Source organism: Ambystoma mexicanum, chromosome 10, assembly GCF_040938575.1.
Source record: "Ambystoma mexicanum isolate Mex_15411 chromosome 10, UKY_AmexF1_1, whole genome shotgun sequence".
NCBI classification, from domain to species: Eukaryota; Metazoa; Chordata; class Amphibia; order Caudata; family Ambystomatidae; genus Ambystoma; species Ambystoma mexicanum.
Window position 1 is genome coordinate 593,833,925 of NC_090932.1, and position 21,307 is coordinate 593,855,231.

Below are 21,307 nucleotides of genomic sequence, written 5' to 3' on the forward strand. Positions count from 1 at the left end.
TGCCCTCAGCAACCTCTATCTGCCTATTACCAACACTCTTGACATCCTTGCCCCAGTTATGAGGCTCCACCTCCAACCTGCCTCCAAGCGTACCACCGGGTACGACACTGAATTTGCAGGACTGCTGAACAGAAGTGGCACACTTCAGGCTCACCCTCTGACAAACTGGCCTGCCACCTTATCCAGAGATCTTACAGACTCCATCTGTGCCAAATAAAAGAGCCCACATTCAGGCACGAGTGTCCAATGCATCGAACAACACGGCTGAACTCTTCATTTCTGCAGGGAACTTGCCAACCCGTCCACAGTATCGTCTGCCCCTATTCCTTCCCATGCCCTTTGTAATGCACTTGCCTCTCACTTCATTTCCAAAACCCAGGACATACTAAACAGCCTTGCCACGCACTCTTCCAACCCAACCCCCCTCCTCTGCCCCCTCTACCACTCGCCTTCCTCCTTCGCTCCTGTCTCCCCTGAAGAAGTCACCAGAGTTGTGAACTCCATGAAAGTCTCTTACAAACAGGTTGCACCATGCTCTTCCAGAACCATCAAGGACAACGTCTCCTCTCTCGCCCCTGCTCTTGCTGATCTCTGCAACCACTCCTTTGCTACTGGTTCTTTTCCATCCTCTCTTAAGCACTCCCTTGTGCGCCCCATCCTTAAAAAAAACCTGCAGACCCTTCCAGCCCAGCCAACTACCGCCCCATTTCCATCGCCCCCTACCTGGGGAAACTGCTCGAAGTTGGCCCTCCCCCAACTAAACGCTCATACCGAACTTGTTGGCGGTCTACACGACCACCAGTCTGGATTCCTAACATCCAGAGGCACAGAAACTGCTCTTCTGAACACCCGTGAAGAACTGCTTGCATCCCTTGATTTTAACTCCTCTGCTGTCCTCATCCTCCTTGATCTCTCTTCTGCATTTGATACAGTGAACCATTCCATCCTCGTAAAAGGCTCCATGATCCCTTATCGCGGAGCGGCACTGGACTGGCTTACCTCCTTCCTAACTGACTATTCCTCTAAAATAATTCTGGGCCTTTCCTCCTCCCCTACTTCCTCCTCCACCTGTGACGTCCCCCAGGGCTTCATTCTTTCGCCTGGCTCTAACATATACCAAGCCATAAATTAGTTTTGAAAAATTGATTAGACTTTGCTAATTAAAATGTTTGTGATTAGCAAACGCACCGATTTGATTAGCAATGGCATACTAATATGTTTAATGTGTTTTCTGAAGTGCTGTTGTGAAAGTGCTGTGCTCTGCGGCGAGCAAACATTTGGAGGAAGATTCTGAAGAGGCCATGACCATTTCAAGTTGGCGGGATTTAACCCTAGGACATCCGAGTAGCACAGATGTAAATTTAACGACCCTTGGACATCAGAAGTAAGATTTGCCCTGATTTGAGAAAGACACAGAGGTGTCGAAACACGTGTTATCACAAAGGGCCTTTTTTCAATATTAAATAACTTTTGTTAACCACCATGACGGATCAGTACTTTATGACTCGCGGAATCAATATGAATATGTGGTATCCTCAAATTCAATATGGCTCAGTAACAGGTGTGTGAGAAACTCAGCACATATAAGGTTTTTCAACAGAGTGGAGGAACTCAATGTCTCTGTATATTCCCACACCAATGCCCAAAACTATTGATCACTACTTTGCGTACATATCAAATTAGTTGTGGGTATTCATTATGTAAGAGGAAGGAAAGTAAAAGACTAAGCAGAGTGGATGGTGTAGCAGACAGAGAACTGCATAAACTAGGTGGATTGTTGTTTGTGGCCATCTCACTTTCAGGGTAGCTGGTATAAAGCAGTGTGAGAAGATAGAATGTCCAGGAGTATAGTCTCAGCTCACGGGTCAAGCACCAGTTGCAGATGTATGCAACCAGTAGATCACAGTACTAGGTTTGCCATTAAAAGTATTTGGCCGTTTAATCACGTACATTTTCAAAAGGGTTCTCTCGTGAATATGATGCATCTTCCCCAATACTTTCTGAATACTCATAAGGCATAGTAGGTTTGTAGGTTTGTCACCCTTCACCTCAGTTCTTAATAGTATGTTGTAATGTACCCTCCCTGCCCTGTGGGCGCTTTGAAACAGTATATTCTTATTGTATAAGCGCCTAACAAGCAAACAATAAATAAATAGAAATCTAGTTGACACTGAGGTTTAAATATACTAACCTAAACTTTATTGTAAAGCATGGAGACATTGCACTGTTTTACATTAGCAATACCTTGATTATGCATTATGTAAGGAATGGAATTGCATGATTGTCTTTTTAAAAATATAAAGTTAACACATATTGGTCTTTGCCAGACAGGATATAGTTGGCTTAATACAAGTGCCATCCTGATTACTTCTGGCTTGCAATTATTTGAAGAAAAAAAGTTCTTGACTAGCTCTCCCACACAGGCCTGAGGGCAAGAGCGGAATGCAGGGTGAGCTGTGGTTTCATTGAATAGGGTAACTTAAATAGCTATCTTTGCTCACAAGTGTCAATTTAATTAGCAAACCTACAGAATTGCATAGCAAATTGCTATACAACAGTACATATTTTATGCCTTGTAAACCTTTCCCTGCTGGCACACCTCATTTCCTCTTTCTCCCCCAACTTCCACTGCTATGCTGACGACAAACTCTTCTTCAAATTTCCTACTGGCGCCCTTGCACCTTCCTTCATCACTGATTGCCTCTCTGCCATCCAAGCCTGGGGCACTGATAATGACCTCTGCCTTAACGCCAGCAAAACAGAAATTCTCCCTATTGGGTCCCCTGCACCCTACTTCTTCCCTTCACTCTGGCCTTCCTCAGTGGGCTCTCCCCTTATCCCCTCCTCTGAAGCCAGGCATCTTGGAGTCCTCTTCGACTCCTCCCTTTCCTTCATTCCTCATATTCTGGACATTGTCAAGAAGTCCCACTTTCAGCTCTTCCTTCTCAAAGGATCTGTACCCTTCCTCACCTTCCCCCAGAGACTCAATGTTACCTTTGCTCTGGTTATCTCCAGGCTAGACTACTACAACCGCATCGTCCTTAATCTTCCTTCGTCCACCCTGTGACCCCCTCCAGCTAACCCAGAATAGGGAAGCAAGACTTATCCTTGGCCTCAAGCTCAGGGACTGCATCTCTACTGCCCTACAAAGCCTTCACTGGCTCCCGGGCCTCAGCACAGATTAAATTTAAATCCCTCTGTATCATCCACAAGCTGTCTGGGGTTGGGGACCATTCTATCTTCAATGCTTCCTGACCAAATAAACCCCTTCTAGACTCATGCGTTCCTTTGGCACCAACTCCCTGCATGTGAAGCGGTTTGCTAAACTGAGAGATGGTTGTCAATCGCTTTCCTCGGCGGGCTCCCTTCTGTGGAATAGCCTCCCTCTCCCTCTGTGTCTTGAGCAGGACCTCCTTAAGTTCTGAAAAATTAAGACCTTTCGCTTTACCTATTCCTTCTTCTCCTCTCTTCCCTGCTAATCATACAGTAGCGTGACTGATGTCCAGGGCCCTTATGTATCCTCTGGGCCCTGACCCCCACATCTCTCATCCCAGCCACTGTCTATTTTCTGCACTTGCTTAGGCTCACCCTCCCCACGGGAGGTTGCACTTAAGTTTTCTTTCTTAGCACTTCACCCCGAGCACTTCTCCATGAGCACCACAGCACCTTTCCTTTTACGCCCCTCCCCTCTTGCACGTTCTGAACACCCACAAGGCATAGTAGGTTTGTTGCCCCTCCCTGTTATTCTTATGATTTGTTTGTACTAATAAAACAATTGTTTATCTTAGTTGTAATTCATTGTCTACATTGCCCTGCCCCCACCCTGTTGCCCTTTGGCCGCTTTGAAACAGTTTTGCTAATTGCATAGCATTAAATAAATGTTGGTAAACTAATTACTTTGAAAAAAATAACCTGCTTTTTATTGAAAGAAAAAACAAGCAATTCATATAATGGACGTTTTGAAAAAAAATATTTGTATTGAATAATTTTCCTGTTGAGAAATAATTAGTTTGGAAAACTTTTTTTGGGGGGATACATAACTGTTTTATACATCAAGCGTTCAGGTGTTTCTCTCCAGGCGGACTCATCTCCCAGTACATTTTATGGGAGGAATTCTTTTGTATCTGCATCTTCCTTTTTTTTTTTTTTTTTTTTTTTTTTTTTTACAAAGAAACAAGACAATGATTGAAGAAAAATAATATTAGATACAAAATGTGGAAAACTCTTGAGGTTATTGGGCATTAGCAGGATTGTACACACATTTTAAAGCAATTGCAAATCGGCTTATCTGTGAAATTGAACACATGGACGAATGGTGCCATGAAGTTCGTTCATGAGCACCATCACCATTCTAAGAACCAAACGTGTAAGGCACACTGCTTTGAAGACAGTATTTATTTTGTTGGCGGAGGATCATCTTCAGATATCTAGGTCTTGCACGTGCAGTTTTTGGTGGCAACGGTTAACTTCTTTCAAATTTGGGATTACTTGACAACTATGTCGGTTACACCAAGAGGAAACGTCTTCCATGCTGCTCTGTTAAGTCTCTGTGAATCTTCCTCCCGGTACCCTTCATCTCCCCCAGTTCTTCATGGCTTTGCATTGGTTGTGTTTCTTCATTCATGCATTCCAGTTAATGCATGAACCCTTGAATACTGGTCATGATTGTTGACGAATTAATGGAATTTATACTAAAAATCAAGTGAATTCACAAAATGTGTTAAAAACAAATACAGTAAATACATAATTCATCAATGGCACATTGTTAAAAAAAAGACACGAGTAGTGACATTTAGGATCAATAGCGATAACACAAAGCCTATAAATAGATACTCATGGAGGTAAGCACTTTGCAGTAGCAGAAAGACGGATTTAAACATACGTATTGTGCTGTAGGCGACAGAGTTAGAAGTATAGAACAAACTACGATTCGTGAGCGTCAGAAATGAATGGAACAAATGGTGAGACGCTCATCGAAGAGTTTTTTTTGTGCAATTTATATAATGCATTGGCATCTTGCGCATTTCCATGAAGACAAATGAATGCATTGCGTAGAAAGTTTAGCTCCATCGTGTACTTGGGTCATGACAATGGCGGTTGCTTAACGCATGCCGCATCTGATGTCACATAAAGTGATGTGTGCAATGAATTCGTCCTGGCAGGACACTTTACGTTTGGTCGATCATGCCGTGCAGGCGTTAACATTTTCACAAGATGGCAGCTAGGGACCAATGAGGTTCGCAGATATTCGTGTTTAGTAATGTAATTGATGGTTTGTGGAAAGAAATATTAATACGTCAATGTATGGTGTGATGCAGATGTCATTACGATTGCTTGAATTTAACACTTGAGTGAACCCTTGCTTGAAAGTATTTTGGCTGGACATGAGCACCTTTGGTCCTTGTTGCCCATGGTTTGATTTCTACCTTTATTTGGTTGGATGGAATGGGAGGAGGGTCGTCAGTAAAGGAATTTTAGCGTATTGGACTGCTGTTACTTTTTGTTGGTATTGCATTATAATATGGGATAGTAACTTGAATTTGGTTTTCTTTCTGTTTGTGCAATCTTTAAAACAAAAATCATAATAAAACATACTAAGGTACATTTACCAGTATTTCGGCACAGCCCCTGTAAAGTGAATAATTGTTGCCTGCTGGAAGGAAAATAAAGAATGTTCTGCCCAATACTCCCCATGTCATTCCATGAACTGTTTGTATATGTTCTAATGGTAATGTCGCTTCAACTTTCTTATTACCTTTATTTGCCATGCTCCATTATAGCTGCTACTTAACCATGTCACATATGGCCATCTGCAAGATGGGTTAAAATATGCATCCATTTCAATTTTTTAACAGCTGATTTGAGAAATTGTATTTTGGCACTGCACAATAGTGGATATCTGTATGAGTTCCAGTGATGGACTGCAGTGTTCTTGCTGTGGAACCACTTTTTCAATTACATTTTGTGATGAGCCTCCTTTAATTGAAAATGTTAAAAGCTTGGTTTTGAGAAAGCAGATAAATGTGTTCACGCACCAAGTTATTTGTAACCAGCATTAACCTATACTAGGATTTATAGTAATTCTGTTCTCAATGTTGTCAATTTTTAATCTGCTTTGTTTGTTGATAGGTAGAGCTCTTCGTTGAAATAGTCATCATAAGAAAGAACGAGCAGCACAAATAACAGCCAAGACAATGGAGTTAAACGATGACCTGCATCCCCTTGCTCGCTATGTCGTTCACCTTTCAATGGTGCTGTACACAATCATTACATTTGCACCATGGTACATCCTGTCGGGGGCTCTGGATAGACAAATAAAGGCAAGAAGAGTGAAAGCTCGTCCAGTGCAACAGCTGCCTGGGAGCCCTTACCGGTCTGTCAAAAGTATAAAAAATTTAGTTGCAGTATTGTATCCAGAATGTGATACACTGGACAAGGTTTTTCAATATGCTACCCAGAAGTTTGGAAGTTTAAACTGCTTGGGAACACGTGAACTTATAAACGAGGAAGATGAAGTTCAACCAAATGGAAAGGTTTTTAAAAAGGTAGGTTATAATTCCATTTGAAATACCTTGCAAGTGTGTTCTTGTCTCCAGTGGGAATCTAATCGCCTTGTTCAAGTGTAAAAAACACAATGCACGCGGAACTCAATGGGTGTTTAAATAGCAAAAAAGTGACAAATTGCAAACATTTCTGCATTCTGTGGAGTTTATAAACTTCATTACAGTTAAATGGTAGGTCTGAATCTTGCTTCTGTGGAATGTATTTAATTTGGCTATTGAGAGCAAAATAGTCTTCAAAAGACATAGCACTGTAGAAGGTAGGGGATCAGATCTACCTGTTATTTGTAGCAAGACTGATAATCTAGGAATCCTTGATATATGAACACGTTGCTAGAGACCAGAGGCAGTGTCTGCCATTGTGCAGGAGGTTAACATCTTCTCCGTATTAGGGTATCAGGTAATAATATCCCCAACAAAAATATCGCCGTAAATATGGCCGTTTGGTTCGCCATAGGCAATATTTTTATTGGGGATATTATGTGGATGCGGGGGTGTCCCCCGCAGGGTCCATTGTGAATTTCGCCGCAAAAATATGGCGATATTTTTGTATGGCGATATTTTTGCGGCGAAATTATCACATGGAACCCATATTAGTGGATCATCCTCATCCAAAAACAACCCAAAATTCAAATGAAAGGAATTAAAAAGGCACTTTTGACAGTACCGTTCGTTTCAGTAAAGGGGCTCCATTAGAACAAGCAAAAGTATGACATTACTTTAGGGAGTCAAAGCATGCAAAATAGAGTATGCAGAGCTATTCACACAAGCTGACCCTTGCACACTTAGGGAGAGTCACATTTTAATGTGGAATATTTGGCAAATTGTAAGGGAGTTGCTGTGACTGCGTTCAACTAAACCAAAATTCAAACATGAGATCCAGTGTTGCGTGTTTCACTAAAGAAGCACACCATTTTTTTTTAAATTAAGTATTTGCAAAGTACACATGTTTGTAGACCCGAAACTAAAAATTGAGTTTGATACCAATGGTCTCCAAACTTGGAAACTTGCGTCTTTGGAGAGACTACCTCCAAATCAAATTATCAAGCATTATTGTATAGGTGGGAAAACACAATTGGTTTCCAAGCTATTCAAACAATTCATGCCCTAGGGTCCATCAACCTGGACCCCATATCGTGTGCAAGTATATATGCTTTTCTTCCTTAACTAGTAAACAAAAGCAGTAAAATAAAAGGCAAGGACCATTCCGAAAGTGACTAGCAATGTAAATAGTAAAAGTCTGAGTTTTTGCAATCTGCTTTGTATGTTACATTTTGCGCCTTAAAAGCTGCTACTGCTCTTTCTCCAAGAAAATCAGACCTGTTTGTGACAAGGGTTACTATTGGACAAAACCTCTTGAGAAGGGCGTGTGTGCTTTGTGGCGAACCAGAAGGAGGAGTCGGACTAAGTTGTGACATCTTCAAGGGTTTTCAGTTAAATAATAATCACTTATCTAGCCCTACAGCTAGAAGTGTAATTCCCTACCTAACAAACAAAAACTAATGGTGCTCGTCAAAAGTCCCAAAATAAATAGTCCTTCGTTCAAAATCTACTTGTTACCTGCCCCAAGCACTTAAAAAAGTAACAGAAAATAGGCCAGAGCAATGCCTCTATCCTTGGCTTTGCCTGACCCAATGGTTTGGATCTCTCTCCAAAAAGAATTTAAAAGGAAGTCAAGTTCTGGATCTTTTTCAAAAAAGCTTTTTAACAGTTCATCATTCCTCTCAATGTATTACTAGGCAATTGGTAATCCCCTTGTTTTGGGGTGGAGAACTGGTCTAGAACCCTCCAGCTTCTTTGTTTGCAGATTTGACTCTCAATGTTTCGTGTTTCTGGGGCTTCCCAAAGTCCTTTGCCCTTTTATAGATTTACTCCAGCAGGGTCTTGCTTTGGTACTTACCCACATCAACATTTGAGTTTCCCCAGCTCCCGTAACCCTTTTGGCTTCCCCAGTCTCGGATTTGACTGGTTTTCTATTCTTGGGCTCTACAAAGCCTTTTGGCCCTCAGGTAGGCTTACATTAGCGGGGCCTCGATTGGGCGTCTGCCTGTATCCAGCATTCAGGTTTTCTTGGCTCCGTAACCCTTTTGTCTTTCCCAGTCTTGTATATAGTGGTTTGCCCCTCTCCTTGGTGTTACATCTTCGGGAGAGGTCGCTTTCCTTATTCTGCCCGGCTCTGCAGTTGTTGCTCTTCTCATGCAGAGATCTGGGATCTGACACCTCCGCTGCGTTCTGGTCTCCACATCATTTTACGGGCCCCTTGCCCACCACAGCTTCTGTGTGGTCACGCCACTAGACGAGATTGTCTCCTTACCATATCCGTATCTAGTTACTTCGGCTTTGTAGCTGCTCCGGATGCCAGTGCTCTGGCGTCTTGCTAGCGATCAGCTCGCAATCCATGCTTCCGCCAGCTCTGCGGTATAGCGTGGCTCTGCCCCTCTAGTACTCCCTCCCTCCAGGATTCCCTCCTGCCAGAGCCTCGCCTCGGTGTAGGATTCTCTTTTCCATTCAAGGTTCCTCGTCTTTATGTACATAGTCACAAAGAAAAGGGGCATGTCATTCCTCTTTGACTGTGGAGCTAAGTAGGGATCCAGCAATACCTGAAGCCAAAGAGAATGAAGAAATGTTACGATTTGGTGAGTCCAAAACAGGGTTCTCTGTCTTTCCAAATCCCATGCAGACAATGTATTCTGAACAGGGAGTTCCTTACAGGAATGGGAGACCTTGTCCTCAAGAGGGGAGTCACTCCCAGTGAGGTTCCCCTTTGCCAGACCCCTAGGGACGATCTTGCATAGTTGGCTCACCTCCATAGCCTCAAAGAAGGTGGATGCTCTCAGGCGAGAAGGGGCAAATAGTCCAGATTTGTCATAGCTTATACAAAAGAAATACCTAATACGTGAAGAAATAAATACAATTTATTGATGCACATTACATTGGGTTATTATTTGAGATTCAGAATTAAAAGAATTGTTTTAGAGTACGTTACTTCCCCCATTGTTTATCTGCTCCTAAGGATCAAAGTGTGTTCCTCGTATTACAATGATTCTTCCTATAAACTAATATCCTTGGCTACACAATGGCCAATAGTTCCAATTAACTGGTTAACGCATGCTTTGACATCCGCAGCCCAGGTAAACTGCGTTTAAAGGATTCCTTCTCTGATATCCTATCCACAGTACAGCTGTTCTTCAGAAATCTTTCCACTGCCAGGGGGCGCAGCTTTGCATTGCCTCCAAATGACAACTCTGAGCAGTCTGACATGAAACCCGGACACAAAGTTGTCATGTTTTTTGGTTAAAAACATTTATTAAATAAGTGGTTTGGGGAAAATGCCTCTCCTGCTGTATTCTAAAGAGGAACTTCCCTACCTAGAAACATAAAATTAAGGATCTGGCTGTGTCGGTATCTGAAAAGCCGTCCTTGTGTCCAAAATGTCCTATTCTGACCCTCACACTATAAACAATACAACAAGAGTACAAGGAAATGGCTTTAACTTGATGTTGGCAAAAGTGTTCAAAACAAGTATAAGAATGAATCCAATAAAAAAAAAAATGTCTCCATGGTAAAGACCCTTGGATCCGTAGGGTGGTCCCCTTCCCCATGACTCTTAAATAAAATGGCGCAAACATTTCTCTCTAGCTCACAGTTCCTTTGTGTCTTCACTTGTCTAAAAAGGACTTGTTTAAGCAATACATTCTGCAACAGTCTTTCTGTAGAATTTCTTGTAACTGTGCAGATCGCACGGTATACTCCCCTGCCAGGAATCTTCATTCAATTTCAGCTGCGTGGTGTACTCTACTGCCAGGACTACTTATGTGTTTCACGGTTCTCTGGCTATACAACAGTAGCATATACCCTGAGGTGCTTAGTATATCAGTCTGTGGTAAAATGTGCTCAAATATTTCCCCCACACTGGCATCTCATGCATCTGTAGTCGCTTGGGGTTTGCCTTTGTGCTTTGCCTTGACTGCATTCAAACAAACTTTGGGTATTTTCTGCATCAACAATTTTGCACCATTCAAACATTTGTTGATGCGCTTGTCTGAACACCCTGGGGTCCCCAGCTGCTTTGGGCAGACTCACTGGTTCCTTTCAGTATCTCTGATTCTACTTGCGCCTCTGCATTTTGGTTCCTTCACCCGTTTTCAACTTTGGAGTGTGTGGTTGTTCTTCTAGCATCCTGCGCGGCTCCGCAGTCACTAGCTGGCTTTCCTTTTGGGGCCAGATCTGAGAATGCCCTCTCTTTGAGCGGCCTAACATCCAGGAGCTCCTGCACGGCTCCCAGCATCTCCACGGCCCTTCTTGCTTGCGCGCAGCGTTTCTCCTCCTATTTTGGCGGCCTTCTCATTTCCACCACACCTGTCTGTGTGCCTCACGTTTGTGAGCCTCAGCATGGGGTTTGTCTTCTCCTGCACTGCTCGATCCAATAGTGTGGTTGCCATCTTTAAATGTCCCGCGCACTGAAGACTAGCTTGCATGTTGTACTTCGAGCTCCTGTCACTTTTCACAAACTCCCTCATCCTCCTCGTCTCAGTACCTGGGTTGTTCTGGGAGTTGGAGTCCATGGATGTCGTTGGACCTTTAACTCTTAGATGGGTTTTTATCAGTGATTTCACATCAAAAACAAAATGTATGTGCAAGTTGTGGGTATTTGGGTCAAAGGTGGCAGCCTGACCAGAGTATTGTAGAGAAAAGGTTTCTTGACTTCCTCTACAAGGGGGAACAGTTAGTCAACAATAGGCCATTACGGTCTTGGGTGTCAGAGGGCCTTTTGCATGGGAAAGGAAGGGGGTATACTGTGTCTCATCCAAAGAGGTCATGGAATCCCACTGGATGTTGTCTCCTCCCATGTTATCTTCCCTCCTATACCGCCGCCAGGGTCAGGATCAGGTAGCGACTGTCGTCACCTGGCCACTTGGGAGGAGGTTCTCGCTAGGGAAACCATGATGCCGCCATTGGATTTATCACACAACCCTACGCACCCCACGCTGGACATTAAGTCAGGGCCAGTATATATTGAGGCACCATGCCTGTGACCTCTGTTCCTTTTTTTCTGCTCCTGCTGTTCGCTTCAGGAACACGCTCGAATGAATCTTCAAATTCATCGTCATGCCCCAACCCTTTGAAGACCTCAGGGTAAACCATGCGTGGATTGCATCTGGCAGTTGTCTGTTTTGGATCCACACTGGATTGTTTATACTGCTTGGATGAGGAGCTCGATACCCAAGGTTGTCATGTCAGTCCATGGCTCTTAGGCCCTCCGGGAATGGGCAGCAACACTTTTTATCTTCATTCATGAAATGAAGGGTGATATTGCGCAGTCTCGTTCAAGGTCACATGGCGCAGAGCATTGGTCCGAGAAGCGGTCCCCTCTGCATAAGGAAACAAAGCCCCGAAAGAGATCCTGCTCTACGAGTGGATCCTTGCACCTGCATTCTTCCTCATAAAACTTGCATCTCGAAATTGCCACTACGCCATCTCTCTTGCACCTCCTCCTTCCAACAAAGCAGACACAACCATATCTCCCCTAACACCTATCCACCTGGTCGCTCTTCCTCATAGACTCAACCTCTCTACTCTTCGTTACCTCAACTGGTTATTGCACTCTGGAATGCCCAATCTGCATGCAACAAGACTTCCTTTATGACAAACTACTTTCATGCCTGCTCTCCTCCCCTAGACCGCTTTGCTCTCATTGAAACCTGGATTTCTCCATCTGACACTGCCCCCCTGGCAGCCCTACATAACTCATTCTCCTCGTCAGAGAGGCGGAGGTGGACTGACAGCTACTCTCTTCCCACCTCAATGCCTCACAAATCTCCAATACCACATCCTCCTACCTCTTTTGAATTCACTATCACTACAATTGCTCTGCCTCACGTGGTTCACATCATCTCTATGGTGCCACTGGACCATTCTTTGATGAAATTGGGCAACTCCTCGATTCTCTTTTCACTAAACATCACCTCATTCTTTTAGGTGACTTTAACCTTCCCTCTCCAACCACTTCTCAGAAATCTGAACTTCAGTCTTATCTTAATGACTATCGATCTTATTCATCCCCACCTCTCAGCCACAAATACTACTGTCACACCATCCCTGTCTGATTATTCCATTGTTTCCCCCACCATCTCCTTTCCACCCTCTGACCTCTCCTCACAAGTTACCCAGTGTTCGAAATTCCCAGGCGCTGAGCGCTAAATAGCTCCTGGTTTGAGTGATTTGGTGCCTGGTGAGGCCTCCCACTAGGGCTGTCAGGAGCTGTAAAAGGCACCTGCTCGAAAAACTGATTCTGTAGAAATTGCCTGCCACCACCACTAGATGGGAGCAGAGCATAACAGGAGCTGAAAATTGTCAGGAAACCTGAAGTACATTGACAGATAGATTTGCAGTGGCTCCACCGAATTAAGACAGCCCCGTTTAAACTTCAAAAGATACATTCGATTTCCTCAGTTTCACTGGGACATCTAAGTTATACATTAAAGTTTGAATGGGGTTTGGTTAATTCAGTGAGTGTTGAGAGGTGTAAATCAAGCATTGGCGAATGCTGACAGTTTGGGGCACTTGCCAGGCACTGCTATAGTCATATTAACTGGCTATTGATGACAGCAGGTGCAAAATGGTTAGAGAACCTGCACATCCGATAGCAGTGCCTAGCAAATGCCTAATACTTGCACAAAAGCCAACACGGTTGTCTTTGCCAATGCTTGTTTTTAACAGGACTTTTGAAGACACACATGTTAAAACATTTTCATTACACCATTAGCGGGTTTACAACTCCAATTAAGTAATTAACTCTGACTGCTTTGAAAAAACATTGGCATGCATTTTGAGTTTTCACTTACAAATGGAGTCAAAGGGTTAGCTTGTTCTGTCTCAACCCAGATTCATTTTAACACAATACAGAAAGAATCATTGTATTCAAAATTTATTTCTACAACTAAGGACCCTACATATGACTAGATGTCCCTATAAAGAGTCTTACTATCCATTGGTGTGGTATACTATCCCTAGAGAGCGCTGCTGTGACGCCTATCTAGGTTAAGTGATAGACGAGAGGCTCGCCTTATCCTCTCTCACTACTTTTACTAACTGCTAAAATTCAGTGCACACTGTTTGGAAGTTGATTCTTTCCTTTTTATTTATATTGCTTCCGTCATGTGTGTCTTGTCAATACCAGATGCTATTTTGCAAATCAAATGTAAACACCCAATCCTCCTACTGGATTGCTTCATGTGTATATTTATTTTACCTTGGTCTTAAAAAGATTTGATTGTACCGAGCTCACAGGTCATTTTGTGTGCCTCAGGAGCCCTGAGCCTTTGTTGTCAACCGGTTTCAGTGGATTTAGAACCCTCTCTGCTTTCTTCAGGACATTAACTATGGCTTTAAATGGTCATGTTATATTCATTAAAAAAGACAGTCGTCTTATTCCTTGTCTTGATCTACGTTTTCTGGTCTAGGGAGAGCATCTCATGTTTTCTCTAATGGACTTTTTTTTGTTTCAAAGTACCCTAGAAGGGAATACACATAGAGGGGCACCATCAGTTTCTATCTCTGTTCAGATCTCAATTTGACATCTATATATTCATAATGGCTAATAAGAAGGTTCTTACCAGTCTTCATTTAATTATTCGCACTTTCGTTACAAGAATTGTTTGCTGCATAAATCCTATGGATCAATGGTTCAAGGTGAATATACTCTCATATTATCTCTAGTGTCCGTTAAGTAATTGTATTGGTTATATTCTGCAGGCTCTTCTTACCAGTTCTTTGTTAGATGTTCTTATTCCCGAAGGCATTTTGAGTGCAAAGTCTGATGGTAAGGCTTGATTAAAGCGAGCTCAAAGAGTTCCCATGAGGAGGTGTTTTGAGTGGGGAGAGGCAGGAACTGGGTGGACAAATAACCAAACACTGCAAGCTGTGTGTCCCTCATATGGCATTTCTCCCCATCTATACTCTGCAATCGTTTTGACTTCTATGTGTAGCAAGTGATGCCTAATAGCTCAAACAAAATATTTATTGTGTGCTGCGGCTTTCTTATGGGTCTACAGTATAAGCGGCCAGGACCTTTTTATTTCTAAGCTACTGCATCCGAGATCAGTCATTATAGACCTGCAGGCAGTGTTCCAGCTATTTTAATGGGTACTCTGCAAAGATTCCGCAGCATGTGCTGGACATTAATTTCCTCCATTCTTTTTTTTTTTAAAGCAGTACGTGTGTTGGACCTCATCATTGGTAACTACAGCAGATAATACAAAGGTTGTAGGAGGTGCTCATTTCCTCTTAAGAATTCTCACCTCTTGTTATTTGTTAATAATTGTGCCATTGCCCTGGGTAGAATCATTTGTGTTTCAAAGATCCCATTTGCTTCTCAATCTGTGCTTGCTCTTAAGTAAAACAAATGACTAACTATTGAGCGAATTAAAACTTTTTAAAGCTGACTGGTCAATGATGTCTACTTTTTGTGTAAACACAGTAGTGGTGCCAAGGAGTGGTTTGTCTGCATTACCAGCTATAATGGGGTTGTACTGCGTTCAACTGCAACAGTTAATTTGCATGTAGATTATTATTGTGCAGCAGAAAGAAAATGTACTACTGCTAAGGGGGTTCATCCCATGAGGCCAGGTATACGGAGGTCAATCTACAAAGATATTGATGTAAACTGCACGCATAAGTTTGAATTCTAGCAGGGCCGTATTTGCCTTTTTTAAATATTTAAACATATTTTTATTCATTTCAATAATTTGCACATTAATAATTTGCACATTACAGAAACAAAATCAGAAACCCCCCAAAGAATGGAATCCTTTTATACTTTGTCGTGGGTTCAGTTTTGTTCATAATGTCCAGTATCCTGATCTTGTGTGGGCACCACTGGAGCATATAGTCACTTTGCAAGTATGACAATACCAGACCTCATTCTTGTTTTAAAAGTATCCTGATTCCTCTGAATCTTATATTACCCATTCCAATTAAACAAAACTCCAAACTTGCTGTAGCCAGTCCTGGTTCGTGGGTATCCGTTGCTGCTTCCACTGTTGTGCTGTCACCAACCATGCCCCTATTAAAAGGGTCATAAATCCCTTTGAGTTTTTTTGTACGCTCTCGTCATTGGGTCCCACATACCACACATCCAGACGCTCTTTCCAAACAGCTCCACCCCCAGAACATCTTTTGCATCTGTGATTTCACCCCTGTCCAAAATGGTTGCCATACCGGGCAGCCCCACCAGATGTGTCCAATCCCCCACCATCTTACATCCCCTCATGCATTGGTCTGATGCCAAGGGATACATTGTATGCAGTCATTCGGGCGTGTAGTGCCATTGTAACAGCACTTTAAGCCACATTTCCCTCACCTTGAATGGAATGTGTTAATTTCGGGATGGATCCCCACAGATACTCCCAAAGTTTCCCTGGAATGTCCTCCCCAAGTGTCCCTTCTCCATTTTTTGTTCATGCATCTCAATTGAATTGCCTCTTCGTGGTCATTGAGATACCTATAAAGATTCAACACAAATTTCCATGAACCCTTAAAGGTTGTGATATACCCCTCAAATGGGGTCAGCTGTCTTCTAGCTGCTGCCTTAATATTTGGGTCGGTTAGCCAATGTTTCAGCCGATTGTACTTAAACCTGTCCCTTTCCGTTAGCCCTATATCCTTAATGCAATCCTCAAAGCTCTTAACGGTCTGTACCTGGTACATATCCCGGATCCTCTGGCATTCCGCCCCTTCCACGCTTTGAATGCCCCCCCTCTCCATTCCCAGTGGGAATTCCGGATTCCCAACCATTGGGTGGAATGGAGAGGGGTTCACTCTTTGGCCCCTCCACTCCACTGCCAAATCCCAGACCTCCACCCCCACTATTTCGCTAATCCTGGTATTGGGGTGTCTATGCTTTTTGCTTAGTCACAAGAGCCCTGAGAGGGATGATCCCACTACCACCTATCCTGTCGGGCCCATATTTTCTGTTGGCTTTCCGCCAACCATTCTCGCATAACCCGTAACTGGGCAGTGTCATATCTATGAAAATGTGGAAAAGCTAGGCCCACTAGTCAGTGTTGACATTGCCACCGTGGGTCGTTTATTCCTCCAAATATATGAAGACAGGACTCTAGTGAAGGACCTAAAGAAGGTCCTAGGGATCCTAATAGGCATCGCTTGGAAATAATATAATAGTCTCTGTAGTACTACTATCTTTATCGATGTAATTCTCCCCCAACATGAGATTTTGAGGGGGCTTAATTTCATAAGATCTGTTTTGACCCTGTTGAGTAGTTCCAGGTAATTTGCCTCATACCCTAATGTTCTTGTTAGGGTCACTCCTAAATACGCAATTCCTTTTTCCGCACTCTTTAAGTGCATTCGGGATCTCAGCCTGTCCAGTGTGTCCAGATGCACCGATCGGTTCAGTATTTCTCGTTTCTACCTATTAATTTTTTACCCAGAGACTAGCCAGAATCCTTCAAGTTCCTTCATCAGCGCCGGCAGGGAGTTTTCCGGGTCCGATAGTGCCACTAGCATGTCCTCTACAAACGCTATTGCCTTCTGCACCTCTCCCACCATTACTAGCCATTTTATCTGATCCACTTTCCTAATCCTGGCCAATAGATAGCATACAGCAGCAGGGACAAAGGGGCAACCCTGTTTGGTGCTCAGCCCAATTGTCACCTTATTTGACAAAGTCCCATTGACTGCAATCCCAATTGTTGGACCTATAAAATTGGCCCGGACCATTTGGATAAACCCATTGCCGAACCCCATATGCTTCAGTGTGCGGAAACCAGAGTCCATTCCACTCTGTCAAACGCTTTTTCTGCATCTAATGACACCAGCATTGCAGGGTTCTTGATCATGGCTGTCTTCTCTATTAAATGCCAGACTCTGCGGGTATTATCAAATGTTTGTCTCGAAGGTATAAACCCTGATTGATCCTGTCCGATTAATTTTGGCAACAAGTGCGTTAACCTGTCTGCCAGTATTTTAGTATATAACTTGGCATCTAGGTTTATCAACGATATTGGACGATGAGAACCTGAGGATACAGGGTCTTTAACCTGCTTTAGAAACACTACCATTTTAGCTTCATTCATCAACTGAGTAATGGAGCCCCTCGATTTAAATGTATTAAAATGTTTCGGGAGCTTTGCATAAATAGGACATGCAACGCTGGCTTAGAGAGTTCCAAGACCAGTACATGGCATCCTTCCAAACCAAATTTGAGATGCTGAAGGAAGAAATTAGGATATCCTGAGATTGTTTATAAAAACTCCACGGTGAAGGAAGAAATTAGGATATCCTGAGATTGTTTATAAAAACTCCACGGGTACCCATCCGTACCCAGGGCCTTATTCCTTTGCAGCGCTCTGATAGCTTTTCTCTCCTCTTCCTCCCTTATTTCATCCTCCAAAGACACTTTCCTCCTCAGTTATTTGCAGAAGCTATAGCTTGGCACGTTACTCTCCTGCTTATCCCCCCCCAAGGTGTTGTCTGATGTGTATAAGGTTCGATTCAATTCCTTAAAAATAGCCACAATATCCTCATTTGTTGTCTTGTCTTCCCCTGAATTATTCTGTAGCTTTATAATCGTCAGGGTGAGCCCCTTTTCCGTCAATTGCCTCGCCAACAGCCTGTCTGCTTTATTGGCCTTCAAATACTACCACTGCTTTGTGTAGAATATTGCATTCTCACCCTGCTTTGTGCGAAGCGTCACTAATTGACCCTGAATATGGCTCAGTGCCCTCCTTAATTTGTTCGGGTTTTTAGACTGTTCCCTTTGTATGTCTCTCAGCTTCCCCTCTAACTCCTCCTACTCCCACTGTTTATCACTCCCTGCCTTGATTGCCATACTGCCTTAAATGCATCCCAGACCATCTCCGGAGATGCATCCACAGTTTGTTTCCTCAAAGTACTGCTCTGTCTTGTCCCCGACTAATTAGGCTTGTATCCTATCGTGTAGGAGTTCTGTGGGAAACCTCCACTACCAGAGCCCCTCCCCCTTTCCCCCCCTATCCCCTGGGTGTTTCCCAATTTGATGGTCATCGAAAGCGGGGATGATCTGACAGAGAGATGGACGACACTTCAATGTCATTTACCTTCCCCACTAATCCTGTGTCGGCCCAGATGAGGTGTATCCTGTATAGGGAGGAATGTACCCGAGAGTAATAAGTATATCCCTGCTCTTGTCTTTTTACTGTTCGCCAAAGATCATGGAGGGCCATCGTAGTCTTTTTCCATTTAAGTGCCTTTGATGGGTTTGCGCTCCCGGTGTTGCTCTTATGCTCCTATCCAATTGGGGCACCCATGCCATGTTGATATCCCCCGCCAAAATTTTATTCCCTTTTGCAAAGTCTTCTAATCTCGACAGCACCCCCCTCAAAAACCCATCTTGTCTCGTATTCAGGCTACATACAGAGGCCAACGTGACCTTATCCCCTCCCAGGGTAACATTCAGAAAAAGGAATCTCCCTTCCTGATCTAACTGGGTCTCCAACACCTGTATTCTCAACCTATCGTGCAGTGCTATCAACACTCCCGCCTTCTTTTCCACCGCATTGGCCTGATGGAGTTGAGAATACCCTCTAATTCATATCTTCCGTTTGTCCCTTTTGCTTATATGTGTTTCTTGATGCATGTCAATAGCCGGGTTCTCCCACTGCAAAAATCGTTCAAATTTTTTCCTCTTATCAGGGGTTTTAATTTATATTAATACCTTAAGGGCCTTTATAATCGCGACTCCCTTCCTTCCCCCTACTACTCTACGACCTGCTAACCCATGTCTTTCCCCTTCTGGCGTCCCCCCCCCCCCCATCTGCCAATTTGAGCCCCCAACTTTCCCCTCCTCTCCTTCCCTCCCCTAAGGAAGGACCACTTGACTTTTTGCCCGCCACGCCTGGCCCTCATAAAATCCCAGAGATAATTTGTGGGGAATGCAAAACTCCACTTTTGGATTCCAAGCCCCTAACCCCGTAGCCCATGGGCCGCAAGCTACATTAAAACGTGCGTTATCCCTTTTTGGAGTTCCATGTTCATCCGCTTCTACTCCTTCCTACCCCCATCAGCGGGGTTGCGCGCATACTAGTTCCGCTTCATGTGTTGTCCCCCAGCCCCCTTATCTTTCATTGATATTGTCTTCCATTCCCATGGCTTCCTTCGCCCCCTTTCTCCTCTTGGTTGACATTCTCAACTCTCCACATTTCCTTCCTGCAGCTTCAGAATCTGTTCCCCTTCATTGCATGATGTGATCCTATGTTCCTGACCTTCCCATGAGAATAGAAGGCCAAATAGGAATGTCCATTTATATTGGACTTGTTTCTGTGTGAGGAATTTCACCAACGGGCCCATCGGCCTACTTTTTTGTAATGTGGATTGGGCCAAGTGGGCCATATGTCGCTGCTACCAAAACATCCTTTGGTTGCGAGCCCGGTTCCACTGCCCTCCGCGGGCCCACCCTGTGTATGTGATCAATCTGGGCTGCCTCTTCTGCGCCACTTTTGAGGATGTCTGCAAACAGCTGCTGGGCGGTATCTTTCAAGTCCTTGTCCTCTACTGTTGCAGAAAGATTTTTGATCCTAATGTTGGACCCTCCATGGGCGGTTCTCCAAGTCCTTGCACTGGAGTTCCAAATTATGCATGAGGCGGGATAGGTGTTGCAGAGTTTCATCACTCTTCTGTGTACCGTCCTTCATATTTTGGACCACCCTTTCCAATGTGTCAGTTCCTTCCTCCAGTTTTGCCACATCCAGTTTTATTTCCTGCACAGTTTGCTTAATTTCTTCCTACAGCATCTGAAATTTGGTTTGGAAGGATGCCATGTACTGGTCTTGGAACTCTTTAAGCCAGCGTTGCATGTCCTATTTATGCAATGCCATATTCCACTCTTGCTGGAATCATTCCTTCAGCTGATCCCAACTGTCCGACTTTTTTCTGGTTTGTTGGCGAGTCTCTGAGCCCCACAAGTGCTTGATATTAACTTCCTGGGGGGGTTTTCTGGTCTGACAACGCCTCTTTCCCTCTGCTCTTGGACTTGTAGGCGGTGCAGGGTGGGCCCTCCAGCTACACTATCTCTGATTCCAGGTTTGACCCTTATTCCGGCACACCTCTGCCCCTGTGTATATGGTTGCTGTGTCCCCTCGCTGTCCAGTATGCTGAGGGGCCCCTTACCTCATCTCTACCCCCGGTCCGGGGTGGAGGGTCCCGTCTCCTATTCTTCTTAGTGCCCCAAGCTCCACTTGCTGCTTCCTTAATCTCCTGGTGCCCCCGCTACTCCTCCCTGTTCTCCTTGTCGCTCCACCAGTGCTGGTCCTGGGCGTTGCAACACCCCGGTGCACTCTCGCCACACTTCCTAGTTGTGCCAGTCCTCTGCGAGTCCTCCCCCGCCCTCCTAGTCTCCGCCTTTACCTGTAGCTGTGCCGTTCCTTCTCCCGGCCCCAGCCAAACACTTCAGATGGGGGGTCTGCGCTGCACTCCGTCCACTGTTCCGTCCGCTGTTCGTGGCTCCACTTTTTCTACCTTTGTGCCCGTTTCCGTGGCAGTCTCCCCCCTCCTTCCTGCCGTAACTTTTTCACCCTTGGCCCTCGCTTTGGGTTGCGGAGAGCTTATCTGCTTGATCACAGCGAGCCCCGTCCTCTCACAATGCCTTCCTGTCTATAACCCTCCGGGTGGGGTCTCGCTACTCCTCCGCACTCTCTGCGATCGATACTGCGGATCTTCTAACCTCAGATCCTCACGTTGCTTTATTAACT

At 44.2% G+C, this 21,307-nt stretch overlaps 1 protein-coding gene across 7 annotated transcripts in view; it reads left to right on the forward strand.

Annotated features, from left to right (window-relative positions):
* ACSL3 (acyl-CoA synthetase long chain family member 3) overlaps positions 1-21,307 on the forward strand; it is a 3,215,977-nt gene that overhangs the window by 482,245 nt on the left and 2,712,425 nt on the right. For all 7 annotated transcript variants that reach the window (XR_011276042.1, XM_069618147.1, XM_069618145.1 and 4 more), the window contains exon 2: positions 6,130-6,545. Coding sequence is in view for 6 of the 7 variants with exons in the window: in XM_069618147.1 (XP_069474248.1) it covers positions 6,195-6,545 (351 nt within the window). In the remaining variant the exon portion in view is untranslated. The remainder of the gene's footprint in view (positions 1-6,129; positions 6,546-21,307) is intronic.